The 17,331-nt window shown below is 30.0% G+C and overlaps 1 protein-coding gene across 1 annotated transcript; it reads left to right on the forward strand.

The window, feature by feature from the left end:
* Positions 1-7,831: 7,831 nt before the first annotated feature.
* On the forward strand, positions 7,832-12,729 carry LOC107416625 (polyamine oxidase 2). The gene is made up of 10 exons (XM_060816516.1): positions 7,832-8,591; positions 8,835-8,950; positions 9,355-9,443; positions 9,549-9,662; positions 10,125-10,216; positions 10,406-10,487; positions 10,575-10,677; positions 11,345-11,442; positions 11,530-11,959; positions 12,112-12,729. Exons 1-10 carry the CDS (start codon positions 8,552-8,554, stop codon positions 12,418-12,420), a joined length of 1,473 nt encoding a protein of 490 aa, XP_060672499.1. The 5' UTR covers positions 7,832-8,551; the 3' UTR covers positions 12,421-12,729.
* The last annotated feature ends 4,602 nt before the right edge of the window (positions 12,730-17,331 follow it).

Raw genomic sequence — 17,331 nt, forward strand, 5'->3', positions numbered from 1 at the left:
CTCTATTTAAATTTGATAAAACATGTGGTCCAAACAGTTATATGACACGTTTTTGTTGGACCCATCAAAATACAGCCAAAATTATCACTATAAATTAAAGCATTTTTGTTTTTACAAGATACTTCAATAGTCAATTACTGTTTTTTTTTTTTTTTTTTTCAACAATAATTTTGACTCTCATCGAAAGGGAAATAGTTAAAATTTTTAATTTTACCCGTACACTTATTTTCCGCGTCACAACATGGTCCACTCAAAAATATGAAAATAGAATAAAATAAACTTTTCATACCCCTAAATTTGTTACGAAATAAACTAATAAGAAGTTTAGCCCCAAAAAAAGGTTAATAATTAGTGCAAATTATTTTACCTGCTCGTTTATTGTATATATGTATATTTACAGTTTTGATTTAGTTAGAATATTATCGTTCAAATCAGTTAAGAGAAATTGATTTTTTTATTTTAACCAAATTTTTTTTATCTTGTATTCCTAACTAAATAATTAGTTTTATATATATATGTACGTATATATTTTCATGCATCTTCTTCTTTTTCGGAAAATTTTCTAATTACTTTATATAGTGAAATAATTTTTTTAAAAAGAAAAATTACTTACATAAGGAAGACAGCAACTTGCTAGTTCATGCTTTTTTGGCCTTTTATGATCGGTTTTGAAATTTTTTACCGACTTAATCAAATTTGTAGTTAATGGAAGACCCTTAAAAAAGAGAGAATAATTAATTTCAATGGAAGTCCTCCGTGTAGCACTGAAATAAAAATTATTAAGCATCCAATTTGTGGAAAATAAGTGGACTAATTACATGATTGTAAAAGTCATCATCAAGTGGGAGATAAGGTAAAGAACCACTTATTTCCGTTTAAAATACGTGTATATTGTTGTTGAGTAGTGCAATATTGCATGAAAAGTGATATACATTTATATTTCAAAAAGCGATTTCTCAAAGTGTGGTGATAAATATTTTTGCATATAATTAGCGAAGCAGATCATGATGGAGATCGATAAACTTTATGTATACAAGTGACTTTCATAGTTAAATCTTCTATCAATTTTGATAATATTAATATAATTCCAACTCATTATTTGAGAATCTGTTTGACATAAAATAAGTTGATGACAATCCTTGTAAGCCATTTACATATTCATGTCCGGATTAGCGTGTATGTACATGCGTTTGATTAGAGGATTTGGTCATAGTCCAATTTGACAAATTATAGTCCAATTTGGCAAACTATGCACCGACTTTGTGTACTGGAAACTATAGGATAAAGTTTTTAATTTAAAAATAAAATAAAGTTAATAAATTTTCAAAGCATTTGCTGGAACATGCTTAGCCTTTGATATGTAGAGTTTTTCAAGGACACAAATCAAGCTAATACTGCTTACTGATTAGGGAATTTAGCATGTTTAATGTGATTTAATAATATAATTAAGGAATTAGCATCACAATGTAATTGCAGGGGCAATTAGCAAACAGTCTATAATACTGGTCATCTGGAAATTAACAAAGCTAAGATTCACCACATAAGTCAATAGAAAATTATGACGAAAGATTCACCAAAAGTCAATAGAAAATCATGCAAAAAAGATTCACATGGAAATCGCTTTTTAAATTAAGGATAAAAAAAAGTTTAAAATTTTCTTTTTCTTCTTCCTTTTGTTTGATGAAAAGTAATATTGAAAAGGCAATCTTCATAGCAAGCAACATGGTGTTTAATTAGTTGCTCCTTTGGATAGTCTGAAGAGCAATGATCTTTGCTATGAACCTTCAAATTCTCAATTAATTGATCATTGTTGTATAAAAATCCCTTAATTATGCCCCAATTTAACATATATATGTCCAAAAACAAATGGCTTTTAACTAGTTGAGCTGTCCAATTAAAATCTCCATCATGTACGTGTAGAACTTGGAAAAATATACTGTCACTGTCCTATAGGATTAAAAGTTGCTGAGCAATCCATGCAGTTGTCACCATTTGGATTAAATGTCATGAATTATTATTATTATTTATTTTCTTTTGGTATTTTGAAATTATATTTGTGGATCATGCTTTTTCTTTAAATATATTTCTTCAAAAATGCTATGTTCCACGTTGCCAAAAAGGTCATTAATAAAGTAGTTTTTAATTATGTAGAAAATAAATCCATGAAATTGACCTGACAGTCCCACTCTGGACAATAAACATGTGATAAAAGGGCGGCTCTTGTGAATAGCTAATCTTATAAATAGTTCTAACCACCATTAACTAACCTTTTATTTAAATAAATAATATCCACTTAACTAGAGAAAAATGAAAAAAAAAATTAAAAACTAAAATGGTATCTAATCTTTCATCTTGTTCCAATTTCCATTCTCATACAGATTTTATTATTAGGGAAGCTATCTTTTCCGATTAATACCAAAAAATGAGTTATTTTGATTAGTCTGACAATTACGTTGCTTTGGTACCAATTCATTTATAGGACAGTGCTTGTTGATTAAGAAACATCTTATCATCATGCATAAATGCAAGGATCATGATATATTTGGCTCTCTACAGGCCCATTATCTTCTTAATTAATTCACAAATATTATCCTTTTTTACATCATCTTATTGATGTGTATATAAATTATTTTACCCAAATCTCATAGTTTTAAATCATTATCTTATCCTTTTAGGATAATTCGATAGGTGATGATCACTAATAATATTTTTAAATTTTGAGTTTAAGGCCATTCATAGTTTTAAATCAAGAAATATTTTATTTGTCCCAAACTGCTAATTGACATCTAAAATTGAAATATGATTCAATTTATTGATATATGATTCATTTTGTCCATGATGCATTTTTAAACCTCAGTTACTTTAACTCATGTAGGTAGGATATATAGCTCAATGATGAAAACTATTATTTTGTAGGACAATAACCAAAGTTCATATCAAAAAAAGTTATGAGTAAAACTATGATGTTGGTCACAAAACTTAGGAAAACGTATACAAAGGGTTGTTCAAGTTCATACATATATTGGAAATTAGGCTAAAATTTCAATGTTCTATTATGTATGTTTTTGGTTTCAACTTTCAACAAAAAATTGTCTTTTATATTCTTGTTTTTCTTTTCAAAAAATGTAATTAAAAAAAAAAAAGACTTTTGAAAGAACAATTTTGCATTTCTAAAATTGTTAAAGGAAAAATTTTTTAACTCTTAAATTATAAATTTATTACCATAATTAGTACATGATCAAGTGAACTCTCGTTTGTGCTTTTGGAGGTGATTTTGAAGTACTTAATATCACTGTACTAAGAAGGTAAAAATATTATATTTAATCAATAATTAAATAAAAATTTAGAAACAAAGATATTATTGTGATTAAAATTGATCGTTGTTATTTGAATAAGGTTTACATTTTTATTTTTAGTTTTCCATTTTTTTCTTAAAGCTTTTACGATTTATGTATAAATTGACTCTCTTGTTTTTTTTTTTTTTCCAAATAAAAATCATGATTGAAAAGCATAAACTGCTTATGAAACCAATTAAGCTCATTTTCATTATAAACTTTTGATTTTCTTTTTGTTACTATACAAAATAGTAACTACTAATTGTTTTTTTTTTTTTTAAATTCAAATTAATGATTATCGTTCTATTACATATTTGTCATTCATGTATACTTAATTTTTTTTTATAAATGTCATTCATTGTGGCTTAAAGTTATTATAGAAACTATTTTTTTTTTAAATTATTATAAAAAATATTATGTTGATTCACAACTTCTCTTAGACCATTTGCTCTTGTGGGGGCCTTTATTTCTTATTTTTTGAAAGAAAGAAAGAAATATTTCATTAACAAAGAGCATAAACACCATTGCCAAGTGAACTTTGATCCAGAAAGGGCCCTCTTCAATCCAAGTACAATAACCACTAACTGCCTTTTATGGGAGTTTAATTTTGTTTCAATTAGCTTCATGCATTACTGCAAGGTAGTAGTTATGTGTTCCTTCCCTTATAGTTTTATATTTAATTCTGAATAGTTTAAATATTGTTTTGCTATTGACTAACAAAATCAAAGGGAAAAAAAGGAAAACCGAGAACATATTATTTTTAGAACCAATAGAAGATGATTAATTTTGTTTCAATTAGCTTCATGCATTACGGCAAGGTAGTAGTTATGTGTTCCTTCCCTTATAGTTTTATATTTAATTCTGAAGAGTTTAAATATTGTTTTGCTATTCACAAATAAAATCAAAGGGGAAAAAAAGGTAAACCGAGAACATATTATTTTTAGAACCAATAGAAGATGATTAATTGAATTTACCCAAGACATATAAATATTATATAGATTTTAAGATTCTAAATGTAACATCCCATACCATCCCATACCAATAATACTTAATTGTACAACTTTGGTCTCCCACCAAAACAAAAAAAAAATATATATTGTACAAATTTGGTTATGTTTGGCTAGTTGGATTCCATGTGGGTCTAATGGTTGATTTTTCATGTAGACAAGTTTTGGTTTTGACTATTATGCTATTATGTACAGCCCATCAATATATTTTCATAAACTAGCAGCACAACAAGTTTATTTTTGATTTACAATTTAAAAGTTATAAAGTTGATAAATTTTATACGTTATTATTTTATCAATGTCAAAACCAGTACTAGTATTGTTTTAAAAATATCCATTTTGCTCTTGAAAACTTTGGAACTTGAATTTTTACCCCCACCCCATCGAAACCTGCAGACCACAACCACCTTTCACCAAATTTCATTGAAATCGACCCAAACCCAGTTGAAATATATATATATATATATATACATTTAAGTTCAAATAAGGTTTTTAATATGAAAACTAACCTAATATCTTTCTCTTTTAACTCTTAGAGCAGGATTCATTTTATTAAATATAATTTTTCTATATCAATAAACTCATTTTTTATTACTTTTTGAATTTTAAATCTTAACCTTTAATGTGATCTAATAATAATCCAAAATAGATTTTAATTTAATAATATAAATGGATTTTATTTTATACTGACTATATATATATATATATACTTAATCGGATTTTATATTTATAGTCAGGCTCATATCAAAATGATATAATGATTTTAATATCAAATCTTCTTTTATTAATTCTTAAATCACATAAACAACTAAGATTTAAATTTAAAAAGTGGTCAACTATAGGTTTAGTGATATAACAAAGTACTATGTAGCAAAAGTGAACTCTATTAAGATCCACTAATTAATAAATATAATTTTAAATTTTAGCATTTAATACGATTTAAAAGTTAAAAAAATAAAATATTAACATTAGTTTTGATATTAAAATTTTAATTTAAGCCTAACTGCAAATATATTTTGTGGTAATATATATATTAGAGTATATTTTCATTTATAGAACAAATTTTAGGCTGTTTAAAGGAAGTTTTGTTAGAAAATTATTTGTTAGAACTTTCCTTAGGATGATTTGAATCTTTTCCAAGAACTTATAATAGGGTGGATCTTGTCACCAAAAGTGTTTTTTTTTTTTTTTTTTTTTAATTTTTATAAGTAACTGATATTGTGATCAACTTTGTTTCAAATCGAAACATACATTTTGTTTTTTACGAAAATAAATAAAATAAAAAGCAATTAAATTAAATTAATTCCCCTTAAAACAAAGTTTTTATTAATTATTATTTTCCCCTATACACCAAAAAAAAAAAAAAAAAAACTTTTTTCCTTTGAGAATTAAACGGGGAAGATCATCTTGAGCTAGAGGTACAAAAAAGAATCGCAATCATTCTTTGTTTCGGTACATAGCACATGTGTGCCTTGCGGGAAAGCAAAAAAAGAAAAAAGAAAAATTTAAAAAAAAAAAGAGGATACCGAAAAGAGACATAAAATGTGACAAAATTACGATGTACACTTCATAAATTTAAAACAAATTACAAAAATAAGATCTTATCCTAGTTATATGATATTTTTTTTGATCATTAGTTATATGATATTTGAATGTTTTTAAAAAAAAATAATATTTGGATGTATAATTTTTAATGTACATTTGGATTGAAGTAACAAATAAAAAAATAATAAGTACACAATACAAGATTTTAGTAGCTATAGTTTGGTAAAATGTTTTTTTACCCTTTTTAATATTTATAATATTTAATAATAATACCAAACGTCACTCACAATAATTAAAAAAAACAAAAAAAAAAACCTATTGATTACTTTATTGACTAATTTATTATTCATTCATACGGATTCATGTATGTAGTGCTACAATCATTGATGATTATTTTAAAATGTTAGCAAGATGATACGTATTGAATTATTATTTATTAATATATTTATATAATTTAAATATGAAAAAATAAAATTTTAAATAAATAAATAAATTGAAAAATAAAACAATTAAATATTATAATATTATTTTTTATATTATTTAATAGATAAATTAATGACTATTTTAGTAAGTCTAGTATCATTGTAAAATATATATATATATATATATATATACCTATTTAATATTGTGAGACCTATGAACCAATCAATTTTCCCCTACAGAAACGAAATCACATTAAGTTTGTGTAGACTTTTTTATTATTATTATTATTATTTGATCATAAATTTGTGTAGACTTAATACCATAGAGGAACCTAATTCGGATACTAAATTTTAACAAAGTAACATAATTTATTTGCAGCTATTTATTATACATTTAATATTATTTTTATATTACTTTTAAGTAAAATCTTACTTTTGTATAAATTAGGAAATATAATTTTAGCACCAAACCTAATATAATCCAATTAGAAAGTTATTATTAATGATTATTGTTAACTATATTTTACAAAATAGATTAAAAAAATAATGGTTTAATAAAATCATTTTAACTAGAGAAATAAAATATTCACAAGTTGTAATTTGATCATTATAGATTACTTTGTAAAAATTAATGTAGTTATCATTAAATTCACAAAATGAAATGCCTCAAAAAGACTACTAACAGTAAATGGTTCTTTAACATACATTTAGAAAAAAAAAAAAAAAAAATAGACCTAGTAATGGGTATTACCGATTCAAAAGTTACTTAAATGAAAATGTCATTGATTCATTCTTTGTAGTTTTGTAGAAGTTCAAATCAACAATATACAGCTTTTATAGCCTCTCCGTCAACTGCAATTTAAACATATTAACATACACAGAAGATGCTCATGGGATATATCAAGAATTAAACTAGCAATTTTAGACTCACAAAATGATTAGTAGTACAAATTTCTTCCATGGCAAAGAGATTTTTTTTTAAAATTTTATTTTATTAAAGATGAAAGCATTCAAAAAAAAAAAAAAAAATCTTACCCGGTCAGCAAAGAACTTAACAAAGACAAAATAGAAAAAGAAAAAGAAAAAGAAAAAGAAAAAAGAGAGATATAGAGAGCAATTAAATTGCGAAAATTTGAAGAAAAGAAATGGAAGGAAAACAATATTTTTTCTAGGAGGAAATGAAATAAATTAAAAAAAAAAGGTTGAGATATTATAAAGTAGATAGGTTATAATGGGATTTGATGTGATACGGCAATTTACAGCTCGACAGCAAAATTGCCAACACAACTCTCCCCAACGTCACATATATTCACCCTCCACTTGCGACTTTACGTACAAAACCCCAGCTTTGGGTGTCTAATATTGGAATTTCACATCCTTTATTAAATTTCCAAAATTGTCCCCCAAGCATACGTGTCCCAATGGATCGAGCGAGTACAAGAGGGTTTGAATGAAGTCGCGCGTGAAGATATAACAGTCCTCTCTGTCATAAGCAACTATAAATCCAAAAGCCAACCCCCCGCGAAGCAGATCGAGAAATACAAAAACGATTCGTCGTTCTTTCTACTTTTTTGCGCTTTCTTTCTTTCTTCTGCATTTATTTGCATTTTTCTTTCATTTTCTTTTTCTTTTTCATACCAACCGAACTCTCAGACTGCCAATCTCTCTCTCTCTCTCTCTAGGATCCTCTTTTTCTCTCTCTTGATTTCCCTTCTGTTTTCTCTCCTGCCAAACAGAAAATCGCTTTTGTGTGTTTGAGGGATTTGTTGTCGTTGTCCTTCCGGAACCCCTAGATTTTTGCTTCCAAACTCGGCAAACAAAGACTGGAATTCCGAATTCTCGGCCTGATTTCTCAGAATCGCGCTTGAGTTTTTTGTCTTTCTTTTCGGTTTCTGGGAATTGATTTCCGAATTTTTTTTTATTTTTTATTTTTTTTTGCCTTTTTGGTTGAAGAATCGAAGAAGTGGAAGAAGAAAAGAGAAGCGCATGAGCTGGTTGGGAAATCTGGGGTTTATAAACTTATTGAATTCCAATTCCAACCATTTCATTACGTGTCTCTTAATTTTTATTCTCCATTATTTGCCTCAATCATCACCTTCCCTCTTAAAATTCGAAAAGAAGCCCCTTGACCCGTTATTATCCTTTATTAATTTTAATTTTAGTAGTAATTGTAATTATAATTATAATTACTATCATCATAATAATAAGAATACAACTTATAGTAACCCATTATATATAGAGTATGGAGTCTCGAAACAGGAGTAATCCCCAGTTGCGTAGAGGTTGGTCTTTTTATATTTTTTGTTTTAATTATTGATATTTTTTGGGCTGTTTTGTGTTTTCTGGCGGGGTGATTGATTTAAGTTCTAAATAATTAAATTTTATGGGCAGTTTTATGTTAGTTAGTTTTAATTAATTTAATCGGATCAGACAGGAAATATATATGTGAACATAAAGCAATTATTTTGAATTATTTATTAAATGATACTTTTTTGATTGTGTCGGTGGTCGGGGTTGTCTTGTAGCTCTTTGCTATTCAAATGTTGGGGGAAGCCAAACGACGTCACCATCTGCAATTGTGGTAGGTGGTGGTATGGCTGGAATTGCAGCCGCTCGTGCTCTTCACGATGCATCATTTCAGGTATTTGAAATAAATACGATATTTTTTGTAAAAAAAAAAAATTCCTTGTGTTCTTACTTGATCAAAGTTTATACTTTGTAGCTTTATGGTGATTCAGTGGAAAAAAAATTGTTGGGAGAATAAATGATACATGGATTGGTCGATTTTTGTGACTAGAAATACAAAAGAGAGTTGGGTTTTTCTGATTGTAGTGAATTTTGTATCTGTGAGTATTTTGGGGGCATTTTATATCTTTTAATGTGTTAAGAGTGGCAGTATTTGTTTTCTATTAGTCTCTGTAATATGGTTCACTGATTTTTTTTTTTTGGGGGGGGGGGGGGGGTTCTACTTAGTGCTAATCATATGTAGTTTTGAGAAATTCCCGTCATGTCTATCTCTTTTAAAGTGGGTATGATGTTGTTCAGGTTGTCCTGTTGGAATCACGGGATAGAATCGGTGGTCGGGTTCACACGGATTACTCCTTTGGTTTCCCTGTCGACCTGGGTGCTTCTTGGTAAGCTTATCCTTTAACTATTTTTTTCCCTCTCATGCTAAGATATTTGAATCTCCACTTTGCTATTTACTTATTTATTTATTTATCTTATTTTGTATGCTTTAGGTTGCATGGAGTTTGCCAAGAGAATCCCTTAGCACCTTTGATTGGTAGACTTGGTTTACCCCTCTACCGTACTAGTGGGGATAACTCTGTGCTGTATGATCATGATTTGGAAAGGTATGTACATGTGTTCCTTGTTGTTTTAAACGTCAGAAATTTTTTAGTTTTCAGCCTTTCTATATATTATCAATATCAAAACATGGAAAGTTTCTTAGTGCATGTGAATCTTATATTGATTTATTGACCTTCATTCCTAATTATGAACTATTTTAATTTTTAAATAATCTAGGTTCTTATTCATTTTTTGAAAGTTTTTAGTAAGACTCAACCTATCTGTAATATATTGAAATTCTTAACAACTGTTGTATATCTAGTGCTACGTTGGAGACTTCTTGAAGTAGTTAATCTCCGATCCTCTATCTTCTATGGATTTTTATAGTTTTGGTTTGTATCAGCATCATGTATTTTTACACTATGTGTTGGATGTAGATAAACGTGTCTCTTTATGAAGTTGAATTCTTTTCCACCTCTAAATTAATGGCATTGATGGACGGTTGTGAATTGGTATTGTCTGTGCAGTTATGCACTCTTCGATATGGATGGAAATCAAGTACCTCAAGAGTTGGTGACAAAAGTTGGTGAAGCATTTGAGAGCATTTTAAAAGAGGCAAGTTGTCTTCTCACTTTTCTGTTGATGTTTTTTCCTTTATTCTTTGCTCAGTTGCATTGTGATCAAAGACAAAAGTTTTTGAAACACTGCTTCTTGCTTGGTCGGTGGACTTGTTTCCAACAATTGGGCCTTAAATTTTATTCTGTCAGTCCAGTCTTTGAGTTGGTTTTTGTGTCCTTAATGCAGACAGAAAAAGTAAGACAAGAAATTAGTGAGGACATGTCCATACTCCGTGCTTTCTCAATTGTTTCTGAAAGGAGACCAGACCTAAGGTTTAATGAAATGAACTGCACTAAAATGTTTTATTAGCTTAATATTTTGACAACATAGTGGTAACCGATGTTGGTCTTTGTACACAGGTTGGAGGGGCTTGCCCATAAGGTGCTCCAGTGGTATTTGTGTAGAATGGAAGGTTGGTTTGCTGCAGATTCTGAGACCATCTCACTTAAATGCTGGGATCAGGCAAGCTTCTAATCAATCTTAAAAAACCTAATATGCGTGATTTCTGATATTTATGGTGAATTACAACGGTATTATTGGTATTTAATGACCTATAAATAGATTTTTCTTTATCAAGCCCATGCAACCTCTTGCTTGATACAGTTATTTTGATAGACAATTCCTTTATCATAATATGTAAATAATTTCACAATTACAAGTTGTTTCTTTTTCATTTGAGTATTACACTGTTTTTAACTCTTTCCAGCATATCAACATTATATTAAATGCTTTTGCTAAATTGATTTTTTTTTTCTTTTCTGTTCATCAGAAAAATATAGAAATCTCCTTTTGTCTTGCGGGAACTGAAAACTAGTTCAAATTTTGGGGGTGTTGATGGGCAAACTAAGCCCAGTTAGAGGGCTGTGGATTTTATTTTATCTGAATTATCGAAGAAAATATGGTAACGAAAAGCTATTTTCACTGAAAGAATAAAGAAGTTAACAACTTAATGAATAATGTTTTAACGACCTTTATGCTCTCAAAAACTTTCAGTTTCTAGCAGGGTTTTATTTCTATTTTTTAAGTTATGGTGTTAGGATAAATAGGTGATCTTCGTTGCATAAAGTTTTGTTGCAATAGTTACTATTGATTGTGTGAAGTAACTATTTCTTTTCCATTTTGTATACAGGAAGAACTGCTTCCTGGTGGTCACGGGCTTATGGTGAGAGGTTACCATCCTGTTGTAAACACGCTGGCCAAGGGTCTTGATATCCGCTTGGGCCATAGGTATAAATTTGCTTCTGATCCCTCTTGACTGAGGTTTTTTTTTCCTGTAATTGGTCTGTGACTTACCGAGCAAACTCCTATCTTCAGGGTTACAAAGATAGTAAGGCGTTTTAATGGAGTCAAGGTAACAGTAGAAGATGGGAGAACTTTTGTGGCAGATGCTGCTGTCGTTGCTGTTCCTCTTGGTGTGCTGAAAGCAAAAACAATAAAGTTTGAGCCGAAGCTTCCAGATTGGAAGGAATCAGCCATTTCTGAGCTTGGAGTTGGGATTGAGAATAAGATAGTGTTGCACTTTGAAAAGGTATTTTGGCCAAATGTGGAGTTCTTGGGAGTGGTTGCAGAAACATCTTATGAATGCAGCTATTTTCTAAATCTTCACAAAGCAACTGGTCATTCTGTCCTTGTTTATATGCCTGCTGGGCAGCTGGCTAGAGACATTGAGAAAATGTCTGATGAAGAGGCTGCTAATTTTGCTTATGTGCAACTCAAGAAGATCCTTCCTGATGCTTCTGCACCGGTAATCCTTCTATTATTTTTCACTTTCTGCTTTACTGCCTCAAATATTTCATTCAAATTTAATAGATCTTAAGCATATGGGGCCTGTCCTATTCCTTATATTTTACACTAACAATTTAAAGTTTTAAATTTTATGCTTTTTGGTTTATGCAGAGTCAGTATCTCGTGTCTCATTGGGGCACAGATGTTAATTCACTTGGATCCTATAGCTATGATACAGTAGGCAAACCCCATGATCTGTATGAGAGGCTAAGGGTCCCAGTAGATAACCTATTCTTTGCCGGGGAGGCTACAAGCATGAACTACCCAGGGTCTGTGCATGGTGCATTCTCAACAGGACTGATGGCTGCTGAGGACTGCAGGATGCGCATCTTGGAACGCTATGGGGAGTTGGATTTGTTCCAGCCGGTCATGGGGGAAGAGGCTGCCGTCTCGGTACCGCTCTTGATCTCCCGTTTGTAACTGCCTACCCCTTATTTAGGTATAAAAGTACGTAATTAAAGAATGTTAGCATGGGGATATGGCTAACACATTACTGCTAATTTTGATTGGCCTGTCTGGGAAATTAGTGGAAAATTGCCATTTTCCCATGGATAAATCAGTCAAAAGGTAATGGTAAATATGTGCATAGTCTTCTTCTATGTGGGATGCTTGTTATGTTTTTTTCTGGACAATTTATCTGAATGTAAGACTAGCAGTTGTATGTTAAAATGGACAATAGACGGTGTTGGCTTGCCATCCCATTATCAAATAGTTAGAATAATTACCTTATGCCTGATATTTCAAATTTTGATACTGTTTGAAGATATGAAGTTATCTTTTGTGCATCTATGCATGTCTATGTTAGACGAGAGTTCATTTTCATATTATTTAAAGTTACGATAGTTCATTTCCATATCATTTAAAGTTAACTTTGCGATATATATATGTATATATATATAATGGAATACCTTTAATACCACGATTTAATACCTTTAAACAATGGAATAATAAATTTTTATCACCAAAATTTCAAGAATCAAATTTTAAAAATCAATTCTCTGACAATTCTGATAAATTATACGAATGGAATATAGATGGATTAAAAGAACAAGAAATATTAAACAAATTACATCACATGTCCATGGTTGCTAATAGTTATTTCGCAATCAAAATCTTCTCCAACCTGAAATTGTTGAATTATTTTCACAATCAAAATCTTTCCCAACCTAAAATTGTTGAATTATTAGTCATAGGTTTTATCGGTATTTTACATTATTGGTGGGGAAAACATTTAACAGATCAATCTAAATCATCAATTATTTATGCTAATAAATTAGATGAAGAAGGATTCCTAATATTTAATGAATCAATAGGTCAAGATGTCTCAGATGGTGTCAATACCTTGTTAGGCACAATAATCAGACATTTTATAGGAATCCCTACAGCTGTCATAGAACGAATTCATAGTCAATTAACCAATTTACATTGTCCAACCCTTAGTGATTTCGAATGGTATGTACAAACATTTACCACCAGAATTATGATGAGAGACGATAGTAATCAACCCTTTTGGAAAGAAAAATTTATTAATGATTTACCCCAATTATTTGCTAGAAAAATAAAAAATGTCTTAAGTAATGATAGTGGTCACATAGACTATGATTCATTAACTTATGGAGATATAGTTTCAATAATAAAAAAAGAAGGATTAAAAATGTGTACTGATATGAAAATAGCAAATCAACTAAATAATGATAAAAGAAAAACTAAATGTGAATTAGAAAACTTTTGTCAACAATATGGTCTATCTACTATAACACCCTCCAGGAGAAACAAAACCAAAGAAAAATCACATAAGAGAACTTTTCGAAATAATAAATATTCAAATCATAAAACTTATTACAAAACCAATAAGTTTAATAAACCAAATTCTGACAAATTCTACAAATCAAATAAACATAAAAAAGATTCAAAAAATAAAACTAAAATCAAATGTTTTAAATGTAATAAATTTGGTCATTTTGCCAACGAATGCAAAGTTAAGCAAACAATCAAACAATTAGAAATTCCAGAAGATCAAAAACAAAACTTAATCAATGTCTTAGGAATTCACAAGACAGATAGTGAACATAGTGAAAACAATATTTACACTGAATCAAGTTCTGACGAATCAAGTATTCACTCTGAATCCACTAGTGACACAGATAACCCTAATATTACTTTATGATGTTTAGATGCCTGTTGTAATAAATCAGTTAATGTCTTAACTAATTATACTGAAGATGAAGATATAATCTTAGAATTACTTAGCAAATTAGAGAATCCTGATGAAAGGATAGAATACATGAAAATAATATAAAAAGATCATAACTGATAATCACAAAGAAACAAATCAACTTAATTAAAGTACTCAAAAAATCTGTTTAACAGAAACCTTACAAACTTTTAATAAATCAAAAAATAAATACATAACTGTTCAAAATCTACAATTAGAGATTAAAACAATTAAGTCTGAAATTAAGGAATTAAAATTAGAAAATCATTTAATCAAACACTAATTACAATTTATTCAAGAAAATCCTCAAAAACTTATTCCTAATCAACTTGAAGAACAGGAAGAAGGATCTTCCTATGACAATTGTTTAGCTTCAATTCAAAAAATCAAACTTAGAAAATGGCACAGAAAAATCACGATAATCATTAAAGATTTTCAATTAACAACAACCGCACTTTTAGATTCAGGTGCAGATTTAAATTGTGTCCAAGAAGGTCTCATACTTAGTAAATATTATACAAAAACTAAAGAAAGATTAAACTCCGCTAATGGAAGTAAAATGGATTTACAATACGAATTAATCATGCACATATTTGTCATAATAAAATTTGTTTCAAAACATCGTTTGTCCTTGTTAGAAACATGACAGATCAAGTTATTTTATGTATTCCCTTTCTCTCTTTGTTATACCCATTTACCACAGAAAATGATGGAATAATCAGTCACCCTTTAGGTGAAAAGGTCAAATTTGATTTCTTACTCCAATCAAATAATGTTCAGATCCTACAAGATCAATCCATTTCCAAAACACTTAATCAAATCCAAACTAATCATCTTCTTTCCCCTTCCTTTCCTCGTTTTATCTCTTTTCCCTATTCTACCTTATTTTCCCATTTCCAATCTTTTATTTTCAAACAACTAAAATTTTATTTTCTATTATATGTAAATTTTTTCATATTTTCAAAATATCTTTTCTCTAATCATTTTCATTACAGCATGTCTCACCCACTTAGTTACATGATAATCAACAACAATTCTGTTCCAATTTGGAGTGGAGAAATTGAAGAAAAGAATTTCCCAATCCAATTTGAATTAGATATTCCCCAAAGAACCTTAATCAACTATGTGTGGAATACCGCACAATTTGAATCCCCAAATCAAAAATCAGATTTTATTCATGCCTTAGATAACCTTTGCTTTTATTTACAATCAATTCGCCAAAAGCCCGATAGCCAATATTTCTCCCATTATATTCTATTCAATGGCCCAAACTCTGGCCTTTACAAAACCTGGTCCCAAATAGCCCATGAAATAGCTGGTCAGATCAATACCCAATATAGAGGATATTATAGCCTCAGGGAAGCCATTGAAATCACCTACAGAGAATTAGGTCCCCAAGCCTTTATTCATCCATGGGTCAGAATGGATCCATAGTTTTCCAAAACACTGCGCCTTGTCCAAAAAATCACCCCTAATTAAGCCTCCAGTTCACAATCTACCCATCGGATGCAACAATCCCGTTCTCCTTCAATTATTGTTCTTGTTGATCCACATAATCAATATGCTTATGTTATCCCACACCAAAGCCCATTTGACCTTCTTAACAATCCATATTTAGACTACCCATTGGAAGCCCAAGTCAATCAACTCCAACATGACAAAAGATGTCTAGAACACCAAATTCAAACCCTACTTCATAACAATGCCATTCACCAAATCCACATCAATCACCTCCAAAAAGACTTAGATTATTGGACCAAAAAATAAAAGCAACCTTCAAATCAAACCCAAAGACCCACCAGTCATACCCCTCATTCTTCCATACTCCCAATCAAATCTCACACCTTACCATGGAATCCTACCCGTATCTTTTTCTATCCAAATCAATGGTTACACCAAACTGGCTTACCTAGTGAAATCATTTCCCACATCTGGAAAATCAAAAAGAAACAATTCTATGAAGAGTTTAACTTTTTCCAAAGAATGCTCTTCTCCTTTGTAGAATCACCCCATATTTATCCCACGGGATGTATGTATACACTGAAGCTGCCTTACACTCCTCTAATAAAAAATGTACTACATGTGACCCTGCTACAATTCCACTTGATCATGTCGGCTGCAAACATGAAATCAGTTATGCGATCCACCGAGTTGGACTATATGCCCTAACCTTTCACAATTTCATATTTCAAGGTAAAATAATCACATGGGCCATCCTATTTGATTGGGGATTAATTGGTACAATCATATTCACCCACACAAATTAAGCCCAAAACTGTACTGAATTATTAAAAATGGCCATCACATGTCTCTTCCTACCTTACCATTATAGTCCCCTTAAACAATGATATATTGCTGTTCACATCACATCTACACCTCCAGAATGGATCCATGGATGGGAGCCCGCAAGACACCTAATCACTTTTGAAAAATCAAAATATGCTGCTAATTACCTCAGATAAGATCAAGAAGGCCGCAAATGCTCTAATCCTATTACAAAACAGTTACGCCATTGGAGAGCTGCTGTATTTGGTGACAATTTTAGTCTCCAAGAAATTAATCAAAAATATTTCTTAGCTAAAGAAAATCAATATATAAAACTATATATTCATACTAGTTTCAGATTTGTCTGAAATGATGTCTTTGCCTCTTTTCACTACAAGACAATATATCCAAACCTTGCTGCTATTTACCACAAGATGTTCAAAAAACACAGAATTATCAACACTAAAAACAATCAAGAATTAGAAGAAGACATAGAATTTGATCAAGATGAAGATGATGCCTACCAATTTGGCGATGAAGAAGCTTTCAATATCGACAACATAATGGAAGGCCGAGTCATAATCAACATCAGGAATCTCTGACAGTGCAGAGTTACTTTCAGAATTCCACTCACAAAAGCAGATCACGAGGTGTTACTATTCAATCACTGTTCATGAACAGTAAAAGGCACCGAAAAGCAAAATACTGTTCAAAGATACTGTTCACCGACACAATCATGAAATCAACAAGAGCCCAACTCATTCAACCAAGTCCTCCTTTGCCTATATAAAGGAGCCCCACCACCATATTTGGAAGGAGTTGAATCAAGAGTTGAGATTAGAGTTGTTTTC

The sequence above is a fragment of the Ziziphus jujuba genome, chromosome 4 (genome assembly GCF_031755915.1).
Source record: "Ziziphus jujuba cultivar Dongzao chromosome 4, ASM3175591v1".
NCBI lineage: Eukaryota > Viridiplantae > Streptophyta > Magnoliopsida > Rosales > Rhamnaceae > Ziziphus > Ziziphus jujuba.